Source organism: Hypanus sabinus, unplaced genomic scaffold (assembly GCF_030144855.1).
Source record: "Hypanus sabinus isolate sHypSab1 unplaced genomic scaffold, sHypSab1.hap1 scaffold_298, whole genome shotgun sequence".
Classification (NCBI taxonomy): Eukaryota; Metazoa; Chordata; class Chondrichthyes; order Myliobatiformes; family Dasyatidae; genus Hypanus; species Hypanus sabinus.
Window position 1 is genome coordinate 206,490 of NW_026781133.1, and position 25,136 is coordinate 231,625.

Here is a 25,136-nt window from a genome sequence, read left to right on the forward strand (position 1 = left end):
AGGGGATTTTAACTTTCCACATATTGACGGGGACTCCCATTCTGAGAAAGGGTTAGATGGCGTGGAGTTTGTCAAATGTGTCAGGAAAGTTTTCTAAATCAATATATTGAGGTATCAACGAGAGAGGGTGCAGTACCTGATCTCCTATTAAGTAACCAGATAGGTCAGGTGACAGAAGTATGTGTCGGTGAACATTTTGGGTCCAGTGACCATAATGTCATTAGTTTCAAGATAATGATGGTTGAGGATAGGACTGGTCCGCCAGTTAAGGTTCTGAATTGGAGAAGGGCCAATTTTGTGGAAATGAGAGAGGATCTGGGAAGAGTGGATTGGGATAAGTTGTTTTCTGGCAAGGATGTGTTCAGTAAGTGGAACGCCTTCAATGGTGAAATTTTGAGAGTGCAGAGTTTGCATGTTCCTGCCAGGATTAAAGGCAAAGTTAACAGGCAGAGGGAACCTTGGTTTTCAAGGGATATTGGCAATCTGCTTAAGTAGGTGTTTAGCAGCTATAGGAAACAAGGAACAAATGAGGTACTTGAAGAGTATAGAGAATGTAAGCAAATACTAAAGAAGGAAATCAGGAAGGCAAAAAGAAGACATGAGGTTGCTTTGGCAGATAATGTGAAGGTAAACCCGAAGGGTTTCTACAAGTTTATTAAGAGTAAAAGGATAGTAAAGGACAAAATTGGTCCCCAAGAAGATCAGAGTGGTCGTCTCTGTGTGGAGCCTCACGAGATGGGGGAGATCTTAAACAGTTTTTTTGCGTCAGTGTTTACTCAGGAAACTGGCATAGCGGATATGGAATTAAGGGAAACAAACAGTAGTGTCATGGAACATATAGAGATTAAAGAGGAGAAGCTGCTTGCTGCCTTACAGTGAATAAAGGTAGATAAATCCCCCGGGCCTGACATGATATTTTCTCGGACCTTGAGAGAGACTTGTGTAGAAATTGCAGGGGCCTTGGCAGAAATATTTAAAATATCCTCAGCCAGGGGCGCGGTGCCGGAGGATTGGAGGGTAGCTCATGTTGTTCCGTTGTTTGAAAAAGGCTCCAAAATTACACCAGGTAATTACAGGCCAGTGAGCCTGACATCAGTAGTAGGTAAATTATTGGAAGGTGTTCTGAGAGATCAGATATGCAAGGATTTGGACAGCCAAGGGCTGATAAAAGATAGTCAGCATGGCTTTGTGTGTGGTAGACCATGTTTAATGAATCTTGTAGTGTTTTTTCGAGGAGGTTACCAAGAATGCATATGAAGGAAAGGCTGTGGATGTGGTCTACATTGACTTTTGTAAGGCCTTTGACAAGGTCCCACATAAGAGGTTAGTTCGAAAATTCCAGTCACTAGGTATCCATGGAGAGGTTGTAAACTGGATTTGAATTGGCTGTGTGGGAGAAGACAGAGAGTGATAGTAGATGATTGCTTCTCAGACTGGAGGCCTGTGACTAGTGGTGTGTCTCAGGGATCTGTGCTGGGACCATTGCTGTTTGTTGTCGAAATCAATGATCTAGATAATAATGTGATAAATTGGATCAGCAGGTTTGCGGATGACACTAAGATAGAGGCGTTGTGGACAGCGAGGAAGGCTTTCAAAGCTTGCAGAGGGATCTGAACCAACTGGAAGAATAGGCCAGAAAATGGCAGATGGAATTTAATGCAGACAAGTGTGAGGTGTTCCATTTTGGAAGGACAAATCCAGGTATGACATACACGATAAACGGTAGGGCACTGAAGAGTGCGGAGGAACAAAGGGATCTGGGGGTTCAGATACATAATTCCCTGAAAGTGGCATCACAGGTAGACAGGGTTGTAAAGAAGCTTTTGGCATCCTGGCATTCATAAATCAAAGTACTGAGTATAGGAGTTGGAATATTATGGTGAGGTTGTATGAGACATTGGTGAGGCAAAATTTGGAGTATTGTGTGCAGTTCTGATCACCTAACTATAGGAAGGATATCAATAAGTTTGAAAAAGTGCAGAGAAGATTTACTAGGATGTTGCCAGGTCTTCAGGAGTTGAGTTACAGGGAAAGATTGAACAGGTTAGGACTTTATTCCTTGGAGTGCAGAAGAATGAGGGGAGATTTGATAGAGGTTTGCAAAATTATGAGGGTATAGACAGGGTAAATGCGAATAGGCTCTTTCCACATAGATTAGGAGAGATAAATATGAGAAGACATGGCTTCAGTGTGAAAAGGGAAAGGTTTAGGGGGAGCATTAGGAGGAAATTCTTCACTCAGAGGGTGGTGAGAGTGTGGAACGAGCTGCCATCTGATGTGGAAAATATGGACTCACTCTTAAGCTTTAAGAATAAATTGGATAGATACTTGGATGGGAGAGGACTGGAGGGTTATGGACTGGGAGCAGGTCAATGGAACTAGCGGAATAAGGTTTTGGTACAGACTAGAAGGACTGAATGGCTTGTTTTCTGTGCTGTAGTGTTCTATGATTTTATGATTCTATGGGGAGGAGAGTTCCCACAAGCAAAAGGGGAATGGGGATGGGGAAGCGAGATCCCACAGGAGGAAGGGGGATGGGGAAGAGAGATCCCACAGGAGGAAGGGGGATGGGGAAGAGAGATCCCACAGGAGGAAGGGGGATGGGGAAGCGAGATCCCACAGGAGGAAGGGGGATGGGGAAGAGAGATCCCACAGGAGGAAGGGGGATGGGGAAGAGAGATCCCACAGGAGGAAGGGGATGGGGAAGAGAGATCTCACAGGAGGAAGGGGGATGGGGAAGAGAGATCCCACAGGAGGAAGGGGGATGGGGAAGGGAGATCCCACAGGAGGAAGGGGGATGGGGAAGCGAGATCCCACAGGAGGAAGGGGGATGGGGAAGAGCGATCTCACAGGAGCAAGGGGGATGGGGAAGAGAGATCCCACAGGAGGAAGAGGGATGGGGAGGAGAGATCCCACAAAAGGAAGGGGGATAGGGAAGACAGATCTCACAGGAAGGGTGGTGGGGTGTGTGGACAAGACATCCCACAGGAGGATGAGGAAAGAGTAATAGAGAGTCCACGGGAGGAATGGGGATGGGGGCGAGATTCCAAAGAATGGAAGGGAGATTGGGATGAGAAGTCCCACAGGAGGATTCCAAGGGTAAACGATAATCCTACAAGACGAGAGGACGCAGACATTTTTTGTACGTGTGTGTTGAGTCTGAACAGAGACGCAGAGGAGATGCGCCCTCGCTCTTTGCGTATCTGGAAGTGAGCAAAGTCACACACGGGGAAGGGCAGTGGGAGGACAATCTCACAATGGTATTTCTTTCCTTCTCACTGGGAGAGTCTGCTGACGGTCTCTTGTCCCTCACCGGGAAGGGGGTGTGAATCTCTGACCCACCTGCTGCAGTCAGTGTCGGTCTGGGTGTCATTAACAGTGAGAAGGAACATTGTCAATGGACGTGTCACAGGCAGCGAGAAACACGGCCATTCCTGGGATTTACTACCATTAAACTAATGGCCGTTGTTCACTGATCTGATGAAGTCTCCAACATCCCTTCACAAGGAACCACAGAACCCTCCCGTCCTTGGGGAATTACTGACTGATCCCCTGGGCATTTGTCACAATTCTTCACAATCTGATTTACTACAAATTTACCAAAATTCCTTTACATTGAAACAACACAATGAGACAGTTTCACAGTTCAGAATGAGAGATAAATCAAGTTACCTCAACTCCTGGCACTTGTGCAGCCCGGGTCCCAGCCGCTGTATTCCTTCACACTGAATGTGGCATTTCTCCAGGTCGAGGTGTTTTATTGTATCACAGAGTCCGATGACATGAGACAGGACCGCACAGTCAATCGGGGTCAGTGTCATTCCACTGAGTGAAAACCTTTCCACAGATCCCAGTGCGGCCTGAGCCAGTCCACGATTCTGAGACTCAAACAGGTAGTGCAATGTGTTCAGGAGGCTCCTTTTACCAGCTTCGCTCTTTGTGTTTCTACTCCGGCGTTTAACCTCCTCCTTCACCCAGTCAATCACCCGGCAGGTTGTTTCATTGGGAAATGGACCCAGAAACTCCTCCAGGCCCCGAGCTGTCATTGGGGAGGAGAGACCAGCAACGAAACGGAGAAATACCTCAAATCGCCCGTCTGTCGTGTTGTGGGCTTTAGTGAGGAATTTCAGGATATCCCCAGGATGTGGATTCAGGAATTGTGCGACTGCAGCTACAAACTCTTGGATGGTGAGGTGTGGGAATGTGTACACCACGCTCCGGGCAGAATCCTCTCTCTCCAAAAGCTCCATCAGGAACCCGGACAGGAACTGGGAAGGCTGCAGATTGTACTTGATCAAATCTCCATCTGTAAACACAATTTTCTTCTCATACACCCCTCTGAAGGCCATCTGACCAACCCTGAGTAACACATCATGGGGGTTCTCAATCTCACGGCTGTGGTTTTTCAGGATGTTGTAAATATAGTAGGAGTACAGTTGGGTGATGGTCTTGGGAACTCGCTGTGGGTCCCTGACTCTTTGTGTGAAGAAGGGGCCCAGTGCCAGAGCGAGGATCCAGCAGTAGGAGGGGTTGTAGCTCATGGTGTACAGGATCTCGTTCTCCACCACGTGTTTGAAAACAGCTTCCGCCACCGTCTGATCTTCAAAATGCCTGATGAAATATTCCTTCCGTTCCTCACCAACAAATCCCAGGATTTCAGCCCAGACTCTGATCTCTGCCTTTTCCAATAGATGTAACGCAGTGGGGCGGGTGGTCACCAGCACTGAACACCCTGGGAGCAGCTTGCCCTGGATTAAACTGTACACAATGTCAGACACTTCACACCACCACTCCGGATCTGGGCACTGGTGCTTGGGTTCTGTATCTCTCCGACTGTCAGCAAAATCAATTTTGTCTTTGGATTCATCTAAACCGTCGAATATAAACAGCAATCCCTCTGGATTCTCCCAGACCTCTCTGAGGATATTTTCAAAGTAAGGATACTGATCAAGAATTAGTTCCCTCAGGTTTATCCTGCAGTTAATAGAGTTTAAATCCCGGAATTTGAAACTGAAGACAAACTGGAACTGTTGGTATATTTTCCCTGTTGCCCAGTCATAAACAATCTTTTGTACCATTGTTGTTTTCCCGATCCCCGGGACTCCAGCCACTGCTGCTGAACTACTAGATTTGGTTTTACTCCGGGAAAAGCTGCTCTGGATCAACTGATCAGTCCGGATTTTTTCCAGCTCTCCACAGAGATGTTTCTTTCTCCATTTTTCATGGTCTTTGCCTCTTGCCAGCAGCTCATGTTCCACCAGTGTCCGATCTCGAACAGTAGAAATGACCGTGAGCTCAGCGTATCGATCAACCAGCTGGAAAACCTTCACCTTCTCCCTCATCAGGATTGTGTTCACTCTCAGTGTTTCAGTTTGTGCCCGTAGAGTCTCCTTGTGTTTCTGCTGAACATCTTAAATGGCAAAAGAAATAAAATGATCACCAAATTACACTTGTCAAAGACACAACTTGAAAACTGCAACCGGATCACTGTGCTGATATTGCAAGAATTCAACGTTCCTACAGCTGACGGTGTGGACAATAAAACCTGGTTCATGGACCAAGAAAATGTAAGACATAAAATTCAGCGATCAGTAAAGATGAATGTTCCCACTGCTGATCGCTATCTCCGGGTATCTCTAACCTACCTCAACACCAAAGCTCACATGTAACCTCTGCTCCTTCAGTTCAGCCATTCTGCCTCTTCACACTTTCCAAACCTGCACTGATAGCTCGAGATCTGAAATATAATATCCACTCCCTTTTATTTTTGTATTTGTTATCCTTGGTATTGTACGCATCAATTGGGACAGAATATGAAAAATATGGCATAGATTCCATGAAAAAATCAATATTGAATATGCCGGGCAACTGCGCTCACCGGTTCTCTGGCAAAGGTTCCTGTTGCACTGCAGCTATGGACGGATGTATTGCAAAGTTATAAATAGAAAATGTTAAACAGGAAAAGTGACCATCTTACAGATTGCAAAAATATTTTGCAGGCAGTTGAAACCATGTACAAAGAGGAGATCATAAGCATGTATGTCCCCCTACTATTAGGTCAACGGGACTGTGGCCAACCATGATACAGTTGATAAAGGGATGTAAAAAATGGAGTTGCTGGGAAGTGAATGCACTTTCATGGATACTGGACTCTGAGACTGGCGAATATTGAATCGGATTTCTTCACTTGGAAACTGATTTCATTGGACCATGGCATGTTTTTATTCCCCTTTTGATTTCTGTCTCTGAAACTACGCCTGGATCCATAATATCCGTTTTAACTTATAAACCAATGACAAGTTAGAAACATTGAAAGCCTACAGCACAATACAGGCCTTTCAGCTCACAAAGCTGTGCCGAACATGTCCTTACCTTTGAATTTTCCTAGGGTTACCCATAGCCTATCATTTTCCTAAGCTCCATGTACCTATCCAGCAGTCTCTTAAACATCCTTATCGTATTCAACTCCAACACCGTTGCAGGCAGCCCATTCCATGCACTCGCCACTCTCTGCATAAAAATAATACTACTGACATCTCCACTGTACCTTCTTCCAAGCATCTTAAAACTGTGCCATCACATGTTAGCAATTTCAGCCCTAGGAAAAGCCTCTGACTATCCACACGATCAATGCCTCTCATCATCGTATACACAATCACGTTACCTCTCATCCTCATTTGCTCCAAGGAGAAAAGGCAAAGTTCCCTCAACCTATTCTCATACGGCATGCTCCACAATCCAGACAACATCCTTGTAAATCTCCTCAGCACCCTTTCTATGGTTTCCACGTCCTTCCTGTAGTGAGGCAACCAGGATTGAGCACAGTTCTCCAAGTGGGGTCTGACCAGGTTCCTATATAGCTGCAACATTACCTCTCGGCTCCTAAACACAATACCACTATTGATGAAGGTCAATGCATCATATGCCTTCTTAACCACAGAATCAACCTGCGTAGCAGCTTTGAGTGTCCTATGGACTTGGACCCCAAGATCCCTCTGATCTTCCGCACTGCCAAGAGTCTTACCAATAATACTATATTCTGCCAACATATTTGACCTATGAAAATGAACCACCTCACACTTATCTGGGTTGAACTCCATCTAGCACTTCTCAGCCCAGTTTTGCATTCCATCATTGTCCCGCAGTAGCACTTGACAACCCTCCACACTATCCACAACACCCCCAACCTTTGTGTCATCGGCCAATTTACTGACCCATCCTTCCACTTTCTCATCCAGGTCATTTATAAAAATCTTGAAGAGTACGGGTCACAGAACTGATCTCTGAGGCACACCACTACCGCCGACCTCCATGCAGAATATGACCCATCTACAACCACTCTTTGCCTTCTGCGGGCAAGCCAATTCTGGATCCACAAAGCAATGTCCCCTTGGATCCCATACCTCCTTACTTTCTCAATAAGCCTTGTATGGTGTACGTTATCAAATGCCTTGCTGAAATCCATGTACTCTACATCTACTGCTCTACCTTCATCAATGCGTTTAGTCACATCCTCAAAAGAATCAATCAGGCTCATATAGCACGATCTGCCTTTCACAAAGCCATGCTGACTATTCCTAATCATATTATGCTTCTCCATATGTTCATAAATGTTGCCTCTCAGAATCTTTTCCACCAACTTATGAACCACTGAAGTACGACTCACTCATCTATAATTTCCTGGGTTATTTCTGCTCTGTTTAATGAATAAGGGAACAACATCCACAACTCTCTAATCCTCCAGAACCTCTGCTGTTCCCCTTTAATGATGCAAAGATCATTGCCAGAGGTTCAGCAATCTCCTCCCTCGTCCAGTCCCGGTGACTTATCCAACTTTTCAAAAGCTCCAGCACATCCTCTTTCTTAATATATAAATGCTCAAGATTTTCAGTCTGCTGTAAATTATCCCTACAGTTGCCAAAATCCTTCTCCGTAATGAATACTGAAGCAGAGGATACCTCTGCTATCCTCTGGTTCAATACACACTTTTCCACTGTTGCTCTTGATTGGTCCTATTATTTGATGTCTTATCCTTTTGCTCTTCACAGACTTGAGAATGCTTTGGAATTTTCCTTAATCCTGTTCACTATGGCCTTCTCATGGCCCCTTCTGACTCTCCTAATTTCCTTAAGGTCCTTCCTGTTAGCCTTATAACCTTCTAGATCTCTATCACTACCTACTTTTTTGAACCTTTGGTAAGCTTTTCTTTTCTTCTTGACTAGACTTATAGCAGCCTTTGTACACCATGGTGTGTACGCTATCCCATTGGAATGTACCTATGCAGAGCTCCAGGCAAATATCCCCTGAACATTTGCCATTTTTCTGCCGTACGTTTCCCCGAGAACATCTGTTCCCATTTTATGCTTTCAAGTGCCTGCCTGATTGACTCATATTTCCCCTTACCCCAATTAAACACTTTCCTAATTTGTCTATTCCTATCCCTCTCTAATGCTATGGTAAAAGAGATAGAGTTGTGATCACTATCTCCAAAATGCTCTCCCAATGAGAGATCAGACACCGGGCCAGGTTCATTTCCCAGTAACAGATCAATTCAGCCTCTCCTGTTGTAGACTTATCTACATATTGTGTCAAGAAAGCTTCCTGAACACACCTAACAAACTCTACCCCATCTGAACTCCTTGCTCTAGGGAGATGCTAATCGATATTTGGGAAATTAGTCTCCCATCACGACAACTCTGTTATTAATACACCTTTCAAGTATCTGTCTCCCTAGCTGCTCCTTGATATCCCTGTTGCAATTGGATGGTCTATAACAAAACACCCAGTAAAGCTATTGACCCCTTCCTATTCCTAACTTTCACCCACAGAGACTCCGTAGACAATCACTCCACAACTTACTTCTTTCCTGCAGCCGTGACACTATCTCTGATTAACAGTGCCACACCTTCACCTCCTTTGCCTCCCTCCCTGTCCTTTCTGAAACATCTGAGGCCTGGCAGTCAAAGTAACCATTTCTGCCCCTGAGCCGTCCAAGTCTGTGTAATGGCCATAACATCATAGCTCCGAGTAATGATCCATGCTCTAAGCACATCCGCTTTGTTTATAATACTCGTTGAATTAAAATAAACAAATCGCAAGCCATCGGTTGGAGCACATCCCTTCTCTATCACCTGTCTCCTACAGCCTGCTCCAATCCCCCAGCCACGCATTTATCCTCTACCTCATTCTATTCCTCTACTCACTCTCTCGTGGAACAGGCAGTAATCCCGAGATTAATACCTTTGAAGTCCTGCTTCTCAAATTCTTTCCTTGTAGCCTTTTTTTCAGGACCTCCTCCATTTTCCTGCCTATGCCGTTGCTACCAATATGTACCACAACCTCTGGCTGTTCTCCTTCCCACTTCAGAATATCGAGGACACGATTAGAATCATCCCAGACCCAGACACCTGGAAGGCAGACTAAAATCCGCGTTTCTTTCCTGCATCCACAGAATCCTCTGTCTAACCTCGTAACTATAGTGTCCCCTATCACTGCTGCCATCCTCTTCCTTTCCCTTCCCTTCTGAGCCACAGGGCCAGACTCTGCACCAGAGGTGCGACCACTGTTGCCACCCCCAGGTAGGTCCCACCTCCCAGCAGTACTCAAGCAGGAATACTTATTGTTAACAGGGACAGCCACAGGGATGCTCTCTTGCCCTTCCCTCTCCTGACTATTACCAACGTATCTGTCTCCCAAGGCCCCGGTGTGAATACCTGCCTATAGCTCCTATCTATCACCTCCTCAATCTCCCTGACCAGACGAAAGTCATCGAGCTGCATCGAAGTCGGATTCCCAACCCCTGTCCATTAACGTAAGGAACAATAAATCTGTTGAAGTAACAAATCTGAGATAAAATCTCAATCAAAGCACCTATATTTTGAAGAGAATGTTCATCTCTTTAACCGTGAAGTGAAAGCCAATTTATAAACAAACTCAGTCCCTTGCAGAAAAAGTGCAACCACTTCGATTCAGACATACCGCACACCGCTGAACAGTTCTCAGGAGATACAGGAGTAGATAAATCATACAGAGCTGTTATGAATGAAAGTGCCAACGTAGAAGTGGATTCCGACTTCCCTAAAAATGAATCTAGATTGCCTTTATTAAGGGCTTGAAGAGGATGTAAGTTTTAAAGTGTGTTGAGGAGAGATCCTGTTCTTTCGTGTAGTTAAATATGGAAAATGAAACTAAGCAGTCATGGAAAGGAGATCAGATGGATTGGACATAGATATCCTGAAGTAGGTGAGAAATTGTATACCACAGCACTGATTGAAGGTAATTCTTCATCCAGTTAGCCGGAGTCATTCAAAAGTGAATAGCGGGAGTATGGTGCCAATGTGGGCATGAAGAGCAAATTGTAAGGAACATTGAAAATCAAGGTATATCAATGGTTTTACTGATAGAAGTTGCTGTACTCAGATTAAAGCATATACAAAAAAAACAAAGAAAATGTCCGGCGAAGAGTAGAGTAGAAGTTCTTAAAATGTATTATGAGAGCAGTCTGGGACATGACATGATGATGTTTAAGAAAAATGCAAAAGTGCTTTGTAAATATATTACAGGCAAGAGAGGTTCAGTGTATTAGGACACTGCCAAGTGTACATTGGAGTTCAGTGTATGAGGAAATGTCTGAGGGGGAGCATTTGCTACTGCTGTTCAGGAGCATTTAAACTAATGTGGCAGGGGGATGCGAACAAGTGCAAAGAGACAGCGGTGTACAATTAGGGTAGAAGCAAGAAGTAGTAAGTGAAAAGTAAACGTGGCAGGCAGTCAAATCCAGTGCATAAATCAAAAAGGGCCACTTTTCAACATAATTGTAGAAGGGCTAAGAGTGTTGTAAAAACAAGCCTGAAGGTTTTGTGTGTCAATGCAAGGAGCATTTGTAACAAGGTGGATGAATTGAATGTGCAGATAGTTATTAATGAATATGATATATTTGGGTTCACAGAAACATGGCTCCAGGGTGACCAAGGATGGGAGCTCAACATCCAGCGATATTCAATATTCAGGAGGGATAGACAGGAAAGAAAAGGAGGTGGGGTAGCGTGGCTGGTTAGAGAGGAGATTAACGCAATAGAAAGGAAGGACATTAGCCTGGAGGATGTGGAATCGATATGGGTCGAGCTGTATAACACTAAGGGGCAGAAAATGCTGGTGGGAGTTGTGTACAGGCCACCTAACAGTAGTAGTGAGTTTGGGGATGGCATTAAACATGAAATTAGAAATGCTTGCGATAAAGGAACAGCAGATATAATGGGTGACTTCAATCTACATATAGATTGGTGGAACCAAATTTAAGGGTTTTTGGAATGTCTGCAGGATGGAAAGCGGCCAGTGAGTGAGTGGGCCAGTGAAGGAGTGGAGATTTGAGGCTTCGACGAGAAGAGGCGTAAGCCCAGCTTGTTCCCAGTTAGTCTTTACAATGCCTCCTGAGATGGTGATGTGCCTCTCCTGTGAGATATGACAGTCTTGGGGGAGCTCCCCTCTCCCGCACAGTCACATCTGCCAGAAGTGCTTGCGGCTGGGCGATCTGGAGCAGCAGCTAGATGAACTTCGACTAATAAGGAAGAATGAGGCAGTTATAGATGAGAGCTACAGGGAGGTAGTCACACCTAGGCTGCCGGAAGCAGGACGTTAGGTGACAGTCCGAGGGGGGAAAGCGAAGGAGAGTAGACAGGTCATGCAGAGCACCCCTGTAGCCATTCCCCTGAATAATGAGTCTACCGTCCTGGATTCTGTTGGTGAGGACGACTGACCAGGTGTGAGCCACGGTGGCAGGGCCTCTGGCACTGAGTCTGACCCTGTAGTGCTGAAGGACGGGATGGAGAAGAGGAGAGCTGTCGTCATTGGAGACTCTATAGTCAGGGGAGCAGACAGGAGATTTTGTGAATGACAGAAGGAAACCCGTATGGTTTGTTGCCTCCCGGGTGCCAGGGTCCGGGATGTCTCTGACTGGGTGCATGACATCCTGGTACGAGAGGGAAAGCAACCAGAAGTCATGATACATGTTGGGACAAATGACATAGGCAGGAAGAGGGATAGGAAGAGTTTCGGGAACTCGGCAGAGGGCTGAAGAACAGGATCTCAAGGGTGGCGTTCTCAGGATTGCTGCCAGTACTACGTGACAGTGATGGTAAGAATTGGAGGAGATGGCAGTTGAATGCGTGGAAGGAGTTGGTGCAGGGGGTAGGGTTTTAGATTTTTGGACCATGAGGATAACTTCTGGGGAAGGTGGGACCCGTACAGATTGGGTGGGTTGCACCTGAACTGGAGGGGGAGCAATATCCTTGCTGGTAGGTTTGCTAGCATGGTTCAGGAGGGTTTAAACTCATTTGCAAGGGGGATGGAACCTGGAGCGATAGAGCGGTGAAAGAAATGCATGGAGTAAAGCCAGATCCAATAAATAGAGAGGCTTTCAGGAAAGAGAAGCAAAATAAAGGGTGTAAAGGTAGTAACAGGGGGAAAGTGCGTGTACTTCAATGCAAGAAGCTTCAGGAACAAAGGTGATGAACTGAGAGCTTGGATACATAAATGGAATTATGATGTAGTGGCCATTAGGGTGACTTGGCTGGCACCAGGGCAGGAATGGAATCTCAATATTCCTGGATTTCAGTGCTTTAAAAGGGATAGAGAGGGGAGAAAAAGGGGAGGAGGGGTGACATTACTGGTCAAGGATACTATTACAGCTGCAGAAAGGGTGGGTAATGTAGCAGGATCCTCTTTTGAGTAAGTATGGGTGGAAGTCAGGAAGGGAACAGTTACTCTACTGGGGGTATTCTATAGGCCCCCTGCTGGCAGCAGAGATACCGAGGAGCAGATTGGGAGGCAGATTTTGGAAAGGTGCAAAAATAAAAAGGTTATTATCATGGGTGACTATAACTTCCCTAATATTGATTGGCTCTTGATTAGTTCCAAGGGTTTAGATGGGACAGAGTTTGTTAAGTGAGTCCAGGACGGATTTCTGTCACAATATGTTGACAGGCCGACTGGGGGGAATGCCATACTAGATCTAGTATTAGGTAACGAACCGGGTCGGGTCACAGACCTGTCAGTGGGGGGACAGTGATCACCGCTCCCTAACCCTTAGCATTATCATGGAAAAGGACAGAATCAGAGAGGACAAGAAAATTTTTAATTGAGGAAGGGAAAATTATGAGGCTATAAGGCTAGATCTTGCGGGTGTGAATTGGGATGATGTTTTTGCAGGGAAATGTACTATGGACTTGTGGTCGATGTTTAGGGATATCTTGCAGGATGTTAGGGATAAATTTGTCCTGGTAAGGAAGATACAGAATGGTAGTGTGAAGGAATCATGGGTGACTAGTGAAGTGGAAAATCTAGTCAGGTGGAAGAAGGCAGCATACACGAGGTTTCGGAAGCAAGGATCAGATGGGTCTATTGAGGAGAATAGGGTAGCAAGAATGGAGCTTAATAAAGGGCTGAGAAGAGCAAGAAGGGGGCATGAGAAGGCCTTGGCAAGTAGGGTAAAGGAAAACCCCAAGGCATTTTTCAATTAAGTGAAGAACAAAACGATGAGAGGAGTGAAGGTAGGAACGATTAGAGACAAAAGTGGGACGATGTACCTGGAGGCTGTGGAAGAGAGCGAGGTCCTCAATGAATACATCTCTTCGTTATTCACCACTGAGACGGAACTTGATGACGGTGAGGACAATATGAGTGATGTTGATTTTCTGGAGCATGATAATATTAAGGGAGAGGAGGTGTAGGAGTTGTTAAAATACATTAGGATGGATAAGTCCCCGGGGCCTGACGTAATATTCCCCAGGCTGCTCCATGAGGCAAGGGAAGAGATTGCTGAACCTCTGGCAAGGATCTCTATGTCCTCGTTGTCCACGGGAATGGTACCAGAGGATTGGAGGGAGGCAAGTGTTGTCCCCTTGTTCAAGAAGGTAGTAGGGATAGTCTAGCCAATTATAGACCAGTGAGCCTTACGTCTGTGGTGGGAAAGCTGTTGGAAAAGATTCTTAGAGATAGGATCTATGGGCATTTAGAGAATCATAGTCTGATCAGGGATAGTCAGCATGGCTTTGTGAAAGGCAAATCGTGCCTAACAAGACTGATAGAGTTCTTTGAGGAGATGACGAGGCTTATAGATGAGGGTAGAGCAGTGGATGTGATCTGCATGGATTTTAGTAAGGCATTTGACAAGGTTCCCCATGGTAGGCTTATTCAGAAAATCAGAAGGCATGGGGTCCAGGGAAGTTTGGCCAGGTGGATTCAGAATTGGCTTGCCTGCAGAAGGCAGAGGATCGTGGTGGAGGGAGTACATTCCGATTGGAAGGTTGTGACTAGTGGTGTCCCACAAGGATCTGTTCTGGGACCTCTAAGTTTTGTGATTTTTATTAATGACCTGGATGTGGGGTTAGAAGGGTGGGTTGGCAAATTTACAGACGACACAAAGGTTGGTGGTGTTGTAGATAGTGTAGAGGATTGTTGAAGATTGCAGAGAGACATTGATAGGATGCAGAAGTGGGCTGAGAAGTGGCAGATAGAGTATAACCCGGAGAAGTGTGAGGTGGTACACTTTGGTAGGACAAAATCCAAGGCAGAATACAAAGTAAATGGCAGGATACTTGGTAGTGTGGAGGAGCCGAGGGATCTGGGGGTACATGTCCACAGATCCCTGAAAGTTGCGTCACAGGTAGATAGGATAGTTAAGAAAGTTTATGGGGCGTTAGCTTTCATAAGTCGAGGAATAGAGTTTAAGAGTCGCGATGCAATGATGCAGCTGTATAAAACTCCAGTTAGGCCACACTTGGAGTACTGTGTCCAGTTCTGGTCGCTTCACTATAGGAAGGATGTGGAACCATTGGAAAGGGTACCGAGATTTACCAGGATGCTGCCTGGTTTAGATGGTATGGATTATGATCAGAGATTAAGGGAGCTAGGGCTTTACTCTTTGGAGAGAAGGTGGATGAGAGGAGACATGATAGAGGTATTCAAGATATTAAGAGGAATAGACAGAGTGGACAGAGAGCGCCTCTTCCCCAGGGCACCACTGCTCAGTACAAGAGGACATGGCTTTAAGATAATGGGAGGGAAGTTCATGGGGGATATTAGAGGAAGGTTTTCCACTCAGAGAGTGGTTGATGCGTGGAATGAGTCAGTGGTGGAGGCAGATACACTAGTGAAGTTTCAGAGACTACTAGACAGGTATATGGAGGAATTTATGGTTGGCGGTTATGTGGGAGGCAGGGTTTGAAGGTCAGCACAACATTGTGGGCCGAAGGGCCTGTAATGTGCTGTCCTATTCTATAGTCTATAATCTATGGTTTTCTGAACCGACATGTCAAGGACCCAAATAGGGAGCAGGCCATTCTAGACTGGGTATTGAGCAATGAGGAAGGATTAGTTACCATTCTTGTCGTGCGAGGCCCCTTGGGTAAGAGTGACCATAATATGGTGGAATTCTTCATTAAGATAGAGAGTGACATAGTTAATTCAGAAACAAAGGTACTGACCTTAAAGAAGGGTAACTTTGAAGGTACGAGACGTGAATTAGCTAAGATAGACTGGCAAATAATACTTAAATTGTACTTAAACAGTGGATATGCAATGGCAAGCTTTTAAAGATCGCATGGATGAACTACAACAATTGTTCATCCCAGTTTGGCAAAAGAATAAACCAGGGAAGGTAGCGCACCCGTAGGTGACAAGGGAAATTAAGGACAGTATCAAGTCCAAAGAGGAAACATACAAATTAGCCAGAAAACGCGGCACACCTGAGGACTGGGAGAAATTCACAGTCCAGCAAAGGAGGACAAAAGGCTTAATTCGGAAAGGGATAAAAAAGATTATGAGAGAAATCTGGCAGGGAACATAAAAAATGACTGTAAAAGTTTTTTATAAATATGTGAAAAGAAAAAAAAAAAAGATTGGTTAAGACAAATGTAGCTCCCTTACAGTCAGAAACTGGTGAATTGAACATGGGGAACAAGGACATGGCAGACCAATTGAATAACTACTTTGGTTCTTTCTTCACTAAGGAAGACATAAATAATCTTCCGGAAATAGTAGTGGACCGAGGGTCCAGTGAGATGGAGGAACTGAGGCAAATACATGTTAGTAGGGAAGTGGAGTTAGGTAAATTGAAGGGTTTAAAGGCAGGCAAATCCCCAGGGCAAGATGGTCTGCATGCCAGAGTGCTTACGGAAGTAGCCCAAGAAATAGTGGATGCAACAGTGATAAATTTTCAAAACACTTTAGATTCTGGATTAGTTCCCGAGGATTGGAGGGTGGCTAATGTAACCCCACTTTTTAGAAATGAAGGGAGAGAGAAACCGGGGAATTATAGACCGGTTAGCCTGGCATCAGTGGTGGGGAAAATGCTAGAGTCTGTTATCAAAGATGTGATAACAGCACATTTGGAAAGTGGTGAAATCATCGGAGAAAGTCAGCATGGATTTGTGAAAGGAAAATCATATCTGACGAATCTTATAGAATTTTTTGAGGATTTAACTAGTAGAGTGGGTAGGGGAGAACAAGTGGATGTGGTATATTTGGATTTTCAAAAGGCTTTTGACAAGGTCCCAGACAGGAGATTAGCATGCAAACTTAAAGCACACGGTATTGGGAGCATGGTATTGATGTGGATGGAGAATTGGTTGGCAGACAGGAAGCAAAGAATGGGAATAAACGAGACCTTTTCAGAATGGCAGGCAGTGACTAGTGGGGTAACTCAAGGCTCAGTGCTGGGACCTCAGTTGTTTACAATATATATTAATGATTTAGACGAGGGAATTCAATGCAGCATCTCCAAGGTTGCGGATGACACGAAACTGGGTGGCAGTGTTAGCTGTGAGGAGAATGCTAAGAGGATGCTAAGAGGGTGACTTGGATAGGTCAGGTGAGTGGGCAAATTCATGGCAGAAGCAATTTAATGTGGATAAATGCAAGGTTATCCACTTTGGTGGTAAGAACAGGAAAACAGATTATCATCTGAATGGTGGCCGATTTGGAAAAGTTGGTGGGGGGGGGGAGTGCAATGAGACCTGGGTGTCATTGTACACCAGTCATTGAAATTGGGCATGCAGGTACAGCAGGCGGTGAAAAAGGCGAATCATATGTTGGCATTCATAGCAAAAGGATTTGAGTACAGGAGCAGGGAGGTTCTACCGCAGTTGTACAAGGCCTTTGTGAGACCACACCTAGAGTATTGTGAGCAGTTTTGGTCCCCTATTCTGAGGAAAGCGATTCTTACCATAGAGGGAGTACAAAGAAGGTTCACTAGATTAATTCCTGGGATGGCAGGACTTTCATAAGAAGAAAGACTGGATCAACTAGGCTTATACTCGCTGGAATTTAGAAGATTGAGGGGGGATCTTACTGAAAGGTATAAAATTCTAAAGGGATTTGACAGGCACGATGCAGAAAGATTGTTCCTGATGTTGAGGGAAGTCCAGAATGAGGGGTCACAGTTTAAGGATAAAGGGGAAGCCTTTTAGGACCGAGATGAGGAAAAACCTCTTCACACAGAGAGTGGTGAATCTGTGGAATTCTCTGCCTCAGAAAACAGTTGAGAGGCCAGTTCATTTGCTATATTTAAGAGGGAGTTTCATATGGCCCTTGTGGCTAAAGGGATCAAGGGGTATGAAGAGAAAGCAGGTACAGGGTTCTGAGTTGGATGATCCTCCATGATCGTACTGAATGGCAGTGCAGGCTTGAAGGGCTGACTGGCCTACTCCTGCACCTATTTTCTATTTTTCTATGTTTCTATGAAACCTCCAGGGGTGCATTCAGGAATCGACCATGTACCGGGACAGTCTAGGAACAGCATGGTGCTTCACAGTGTGTTAAGTCTAGCCAGGGCTGTCTGCAGTTTTACAGTGCTTCAACACCCTGCCAGACGTCTGTTCAGTCCATGGTCATAATGTGGATTAAATGAAGTACAGCTTAACATTCGTGCAAATTGTGCTGAGTGGGACTTGAGCTGAAGGAACTGCTTCATTAGTTTTAGGGATACAGCACAGTGACAGACCCTTCCAGCTCATGCGCCCAATTACACCGATGTGACCAATTAACAGAGTGACCTCTACATCTGGATATGGACTGATTAAGGATAGTCAGCATGGCTTCGTGTGTGATAGGTCATCTCGAACCAAACTTATAGAGTTCTTCGAGGAATTTACCAGGAAAATTGATGATGAAGGCCAGGCAGTAGATGCTGTCCAGATGGACTTTAATACGGCAAGGACCCGCATGGGTGCTTGGTGAAGAGGTTTCAGTTGCTCGGCATTCAAGATGAGGTATTAAATTGGACTTGACACTGGCTTTGAGGGATAAGCCAGAGAGTTGCCTGTCTGAGTTGAGGCAGGTGACATGTACTGCAGGAATTGGTGTTGGATCTGTTGTTGTTTGTCATCTATATCAAAGATCTGGATTATAATGTAGCTGACTGGATCAGCACATTTCCAATGACATCAATATTTGGGGTGTAGTGGAGAACAACGAAGTCTAACATGACTCGCAGCGGGATCTGAAACGTTAGGAAAAATGACTGAACATAGCAGATACAAATTAAAGCAGACAACTGCGTGATGTTGTACTTTGATAGGGCCAACCACGGTCTACACAGTGAATGTTGGGGCACTAAGGAATGTGATAGAGCAAAAAGATCTGGGAATACTAGTACATAATTAATTGAAAGTGGCGTCCTGGGTAGACAGGGTCATTAAGAAAACTTCTGGCGTATTGGCCTTCATAAACCAAAGTATTGAGTACAGGAGGTGGGATGTTATGTTGAAGTTGTGCAAGACATTGGTGAGGCCTAGTTTGGAGTATTGTGAGAAGTTTTGGTGACCTGCAGAAATGATGGAAATACCTGTCAAAGAGTTCAGTGAACATATTGCACAGACGGTGCCAGGTCTGGAAGACCTGAGTTATAACACAAATTTGAATAGATTAGGTCTGTAAACCTTGGAACGCAGAAAATCAAGAGGAGAATTGATAGAGGTATACAAAATTATGGGGGATATAAATAAGGAAAATGTAAGCAAGCTTTTTCCACTGACAATATCTGGGTCTACAACTAGAATCCACGGTGAATGTTTAAGGGGAATACATGGGGAAACACCTTCACTCAGAGTGTGAAACACATTGCCAGCCCAAAGTAGTGCATATAATGTCAATTTCAACATTTAAGAAGTTTGGATAGGTACATGGATGGAGGTCAGTGGGAGTAGGCAGTTTAAGTGGTTCGGCAAGGAATAGATCAGCCGATGGGCCTGTTTCTGTGTTGTACTTCTCTGTGACTCCATCTTCAGAATGTGGGAAAAAACCTGAAAATCCAGAAGAAACCCACACGGTCACGGAGAGACAGTACAAGCTCCTTAGTCTGCCTCGGGAATTGAACCGAGATCACTGATGTTGAAAGCAGTAGTCTAACAGCAACTCCACAATGTCACCCTAACCGTGGAAGAACTTCCTGATTCTCCCACTCTCAAACAATCTGGGATATGCTGCTGTATTACCAGCCAGCATTGTTGGGATTCACAACACCTCAGCCGACTGCCAGCAACGTCTAGGGCTTTCTTGGGCAGGAGGACCTTGCTGGGTGTAGATGCCTGAGTGACTTATGGCCAAACAGTCAAAATACTGAACTGAGTTATTTTACAAAATATCAGAAAAGGTCTGAAGTGTTCCAACTCAGATACCAATTCACTGATAGAGATTTCCAGTCAAGACCATCCCTTTCCACAAACACTGACAGTTGGATTCCTAGTTTCAGTTATCTATGAACAATCGCTGTTCAACATCATTTCTGTCAAGTAATCAGTTTGAATCATTTATTTCATCACTCACCCTTGAGTTGCGAAGATAACTCACAAAAGCCACGGCTGACATTCATATGTTCATATGGATCAGGACCTGTTGACATCGAAAAACTTTCATGAAATTGAATCCAACATGCATTGTTAAATCTGGAAAGTTTCAATCTGATTTAGGTCAGAGTGCGTTATTTCATGGTACCAAATTCCTGGATTTCCTTCAGTATCCTTTCCAACTTTGGTAACTCCTTCCTCACTTCCACAAAGGATTCCCACATCATTCTCTGGGCCTTTGCGCCTTTCTCCGTCACCAGACTGAGGAAGAGTTTGGAACTCTCTGTCCGGTTTCCCCACTCCGCAAGCTCCTTGACTTCCTGTGAAGAACAACAGTGAAGATCGGATGGACAGACACAGAACGATGAGGAAAATATGCTCATTGATGGGACATTCAACTAGTCGTCTCATTGCCCAAGAGCACCGGGACAACCACCGGTCTGTCTCCTGGTCCATTCTGAAAATCTATGGGTTCAAGCAACGGAACCGAAACACGAACTGAACACAATTACAAGTCGGTATTATTATTGCAGAGTGACGTAATCACTTTTGCCACATTTCTTCATAATGCTTGTAGAGCTGTTACATGTTTTTGTTGGTGACGGCAATGTGAGGTAGGCATTGGCCATTCACCAGTGGATTATGGCTCGTTACAACTCTACTGTTCCTGCACAATGCATTGTCCTTCTCGCTGCTCTCTGGTCTGGGTCTGTCTCTTTCAGTGTGATGGAAGTGACATGGATGAGCTCAGTGAGAACATTTCCTACCCACAAACACTTGGGCTGATGACCTCTGTTGGCAGATACCACATTTGGAAAGTTGACTATCTTCGATTATATTGGATTGTGTCTTGATTGGTCTCTGGGACAACTCAACAAATCCCTGTTCATGATATTGACTGTCCTAAAGGATCCTCCGGGCTGATGTGGCCTGATCTAAAGTGAATTTCCGGAGTTGGTTATCAGATTCTATATCATGAATACATTCATACTGTCCTGGAAAAATGGAGCTGGTGAAAAACAGTGAAGCTTTATTGGCAGCAAAGAAAACTCTAAATACTCATTCAATAACACTTTTCTGTGCTACCAATTATTGAAACGTTTTTCATTTGCAAGTTGTTATTTTTGAACCGACCTGGTGTATGTGTGGTGCTGTGGGGAAATTCGGCAAGCTGGCGTCTTGAGTGTACACTTCCACCACTGTCATTGGTAATGAGAACTTGTGGCCAGATCAAAGTGGCAGGGAACGGGCCCGAAAGCGAGTAATCAGCCAATGTTTGGTCGATATCAGTGCTAGACCAGATCAAAAAGGTTCCGATGCCGCGGCTGCGAGCGAGGGTGTTTAGTTCACTGATTCACGAAGTTTACTCACATCTGCGGTACTGGTCTGGGCTCAAGGACTGGCTGCAGCAGTGAATGTGGCTCAGTGGCCGTGGACTCACTTTCCACGTTGGTGGTCTCTGCGGTTCATATTCTCGGTGTTAATTATTTACTTTTAGTGTTCGGACAATCTGTTCTGTTTATCAAACATTGGGTGTTTGGCGGCCTTTGTCATGTGAGTTTTTATTTTTTAAATGGGTTCTATTGTGTTTCTTCAATTTCTGTAAGAAAGTGAATCTCAGGGTTGTATACTGTATACATATTTCGATAATAAGTGTTGTTTGAAACTATGGAATGCGGAAGATAATTTGAGAAACAGGTGATAGGAAAGTTTTAGGGTGATATGGCCCATTTTCCTGTTGTGTGATTCTAATTCTAGGGTCACAACACATTGGCGAAATTCCAGGCACCTGGCTGTGTTCGGGAGTAATGTGACCACATCGATGTGGTAGCCAGGTGTCCCATCACACACGGCAGCAGCGAACTGGACATTTCCATCGTCCATGAGGAGAAATGAAATTAATCCCAAAGTGACCAAAGGCCTTGATGGGTATTTTGATCAGGTTTTCATTTCTAATGCTGATTCATTGAATCACATTTCTCTCAGCATTGTGTTGAGCTCAGCCTATTTGGACTGATGAATTAAGTTTGAATCTGCAGTTCGGAATTTTCTAATTCACTGATTTTCACCCTGGTGGGAAGGTTTTGGTCACAAAATTGTTCAGTGATCAATATCATCACTGCAGTGTACAGAAGCAAGAGGATGAGCCAGCCTGACCGTAGTCTCTCATCCCTCCTTTCACTAAAATGAACGGGATCCCAGCTGTTACTCCCAATCACCTCGTGTTCCTGTTCACTGAATTGTCCCTCCTGTCTCAACGTCCAGCTGAGTCCTTCTACCCGTTCTTCAATTGCAGGTTTCAGTCTCTCTCGGTAGAAAATAGTCAGGTGGAGCAGCTGATAATCTTCGCACTGCGTCAGGAGATCTGAGATCGTAGATTTGGAATCTGGGAATAGAAATATGAAAATGCAGTACTGTGCAACATGGAGTGGAGAGCGAGTTGGTAAAGATGATGGGGAGCAAATTATGTTGGAAAAGGTGATTATGGAGCATGCGCCGCAGGGAGGGCATGAGACCCATGGCAAAGATGGTGTGAGGAGTGTGGGGCAGATTGCAGAGAGGGTGGGAGGGGTGTAGGACAGTAGCAGTAAAGGAGTGCCTGGGGTGGGGTGTAGTGAGAGCATGGACACATTCAGCCCTGAGACACGAGACAAGGTCATTTGATTCCAAACAACTGGATTATTGATCATTACAGAATATCTCTCTGGTGTTCTTTCCCTTCTCGTTTCCAAACCATGATTCGCCTCGCTTTGACCCCTTCCAACATTGTACACAATAAAGACCCATATCAGAGTCAGGTTTATTATCACTCACACATGTCACTTTTTTTTTGTTTTGCAGCTGCAGTTACATAAAATTACTACAGTATTGCGCAAAAGTGTTGGAGACATATAAACAGCTAGGGTGCCAAAGATGCAGCCAGTTAGAATGCCTTGCATGGTACGTCTAGAAATTTGCGCAATACTGATTTTGGTGACATACCAAATCTCCTCAAACTCCTGATGAAATATAGCCTTCTGAATAGCTGCATCGATATTTTGGGTCCAGGTTAGGCCCTCAGACATAGTGACACCCAGGAACTTGAAACTGCTCACTCTCTCCACCTGATCTCTCTTTGAGAACTTGTGTGTGTTCCCTTGTTATACCCTTTCTGAAGTTCTTTGGTTTTACTGGCATTGAGCGCAAGGTTGTCGCTCGATCACTATCTAATGTATCTCGCTCCCGTTCGCCCCTCATCACCATCTGAAAGTCTGGCAACAATGGTTTTATTGTCAGCAAATTTATAGATGGCATTTAAGTTGTGCTGGCTACAAAGTCCAATTCTACATAAATCTGAACCCTCCACTCACCCCTCCCCCCTCCGCACCAGTTCCTTAGCTATGCATTCATCTGCCAAGTCATCGTATATTTATCCCCACGCTGGCCAGTAATCCTGAAATTACTACTCTGGTAGGCCTGTTTTCTACCTAGCTCCCTGAAATCTCTTACCAGAACCACCTCACCTTTACTACCTGTGCTACTCGCTCCTTCTGCACTTTTTAAATGATGTGGAACTGAACCGAATCGTCCTTGGCACCTGGGAGGCAACATAACATACGGGACTCTGCATCGTGCCCACAAAATCTCATCTCTGTTCCTCCGACTAAGGAATCTTCCATCATCACTACATCTCTGTTCTCTTCTGAGCCACAGCAGAAGAAACTGTTCAAGATATTCCTGTATTCTCCAGCTAAGCTTTTTTTTTACTGCATATGTAGAAGTGCCAGCAATGATCTTTCAGGAATTCATTGATTCTGGCATGGCTCACAAGGAATGGCAAATTGCAAATTTTGCTACTCTCTTCAATAATGGACTGGGTCAGAAGAAATGAAATTATAGGCTTGGTAGTCTGAAATCACTGGCTGCAAAAGTTTAGATGTCGATTGTTAAGGGTACTTGATACTCTTAAGGGTACCAAGGGTAGTTGGTTTCGGGTACTTGGAGGCACATGATAAAAGTACACCGTGGTCAGCATGGATTTCTCAAGGAAAAATTGTGCCTGACAAATCTGTTGGAATTCTTTGTAGAAATAATAAACAGGATAGACAAAGGAGAATCCGTGGATAATGTGTGCTTAGATTTTCAGAAGGCTTTTGACAAGTTGCCACCCAAGAGGCTGCTGAACATGTTACGTGTCCACGGCGTTACAGGAAAAGTTCTAGCATGGATTAAGGATTGGCTGATTGGCTGTAGGCAAAGAGTAGGACAAAGGGTTTCTATTTCTGGTTGGCTACTGGTGACTAGTCGTGTTCCATAGACATCTGTGTTGGGAACGTTATACTTCAATGATTTCGATAACAGAATTAAAGGCTTAGTGGCCAGATTTCCAGATGATATGAGGAGGAGAAGGTAGTTTTGAGGAAGTAGAGAGGCTATCCTCGGAACGCGGAAGTACTTGGACTGATTGGGAGAATGGGCGAAGATATGGCATGTTTAATACAGTGTCGGGAAATGTCTGATCATTCACTTTGTTAGAAGGAATAAAAGGGTTGTCCTTTTACTGAATGGAATGAAAATTCAATAACCTGAGGTACAAAGCGGCATGGGAGTGCTTGTGCAGGATGTCTTCAATGTTGATTTGCAGGTTGAGTCGGTGGTGATAAAAGCAAATGCAATTAATTTCGAGTGGACTAAAATATAAAAACAAGTATGTAACGTTGAGTCTTTATAAAGCACTGGCGAGGCCCCACCTTGAGTGATGTGAGGGTTTTGGTTCCTTATCGAAAGAAATGGTGTGCTGACATTGGAGAGGTTTCAAAGAAAGATCATAAGAATGTTTACGGGAATGAGTTGCCATATGAGGGGCATATGAGGAGCGTCTGACGGCTCTGGACCTCTACACAGGAATTCAGGAGAATGAGGGTGACCTCATTGAAACCTGTCTAATTTTGAAATAATGGATGTGCAGAAGACGATTTGTATGGTGGAGGAGTCTAAGAACAGAGAACACAGAGTCAGAATACAGGGACTTCTGTTTACAACGGTGATGAGGATGAATATCATTCACCAGAGAGTGGTGAATCTGTGGAATTCGTTGATATAGGCAGCTGTGGAGGTCAAGTCATTTGGTACGTTTAAGGAAGAGGTTGTTAGTATTCGTGATTAGTCAGGGCCTGAAGCGATAAGGCTAGAAGGCAGGAGACTGTGGCTGAGAGGCAAAATTGATCAGACATGATTAAATGCTGGACTGTGCTCGTTGAGCCAAATGACCTAGTTCTATTCCTGTATCTTATGGATCGATTCAAAACAGATTAG

The 25,136-nt window shown here is 44.7% G+C and overlaps 1 protein-coding gene across 1 annotated transcript in view; it reads right to left on the bottom strand.

Annotated features, from left to right (window-relative positions):
- The window catches only part of LOC132388325 (NACHT, LRR and PYD domains-containing protein 3-like), a gene marked incomplete at its 3' end in the record, with an annotated part of 61,368 nt that overhangs the window by 1,671 nt on the left and 34,561 nt on the right, over window positions 1-25,136 (bottom strand). Inside the window, exons 10-13 of the mRNA XM_059960660.1 lie at window positions 22,061-22,227; window positions 19,990-20,161; window positions 19,822-19,887; window positions 3,673-5,410 (exon numbers count right to left, since the gene is read on the bottom strand). Of these exons, the coding sequence (XP_059816643.1) occupies window positions 3,673-5,410; window positions 19,822-19,887; window positions 19,990-20,161; window positions 22,061-22,227 (2,143 nt within the window). The remainder of the gene's footprint in view (window positions 1-3,672; window positions 5,411-19,821; window positions 19,888-19,989; window positions 20,162-22,060; window positions 22,228-25,136) is intronic.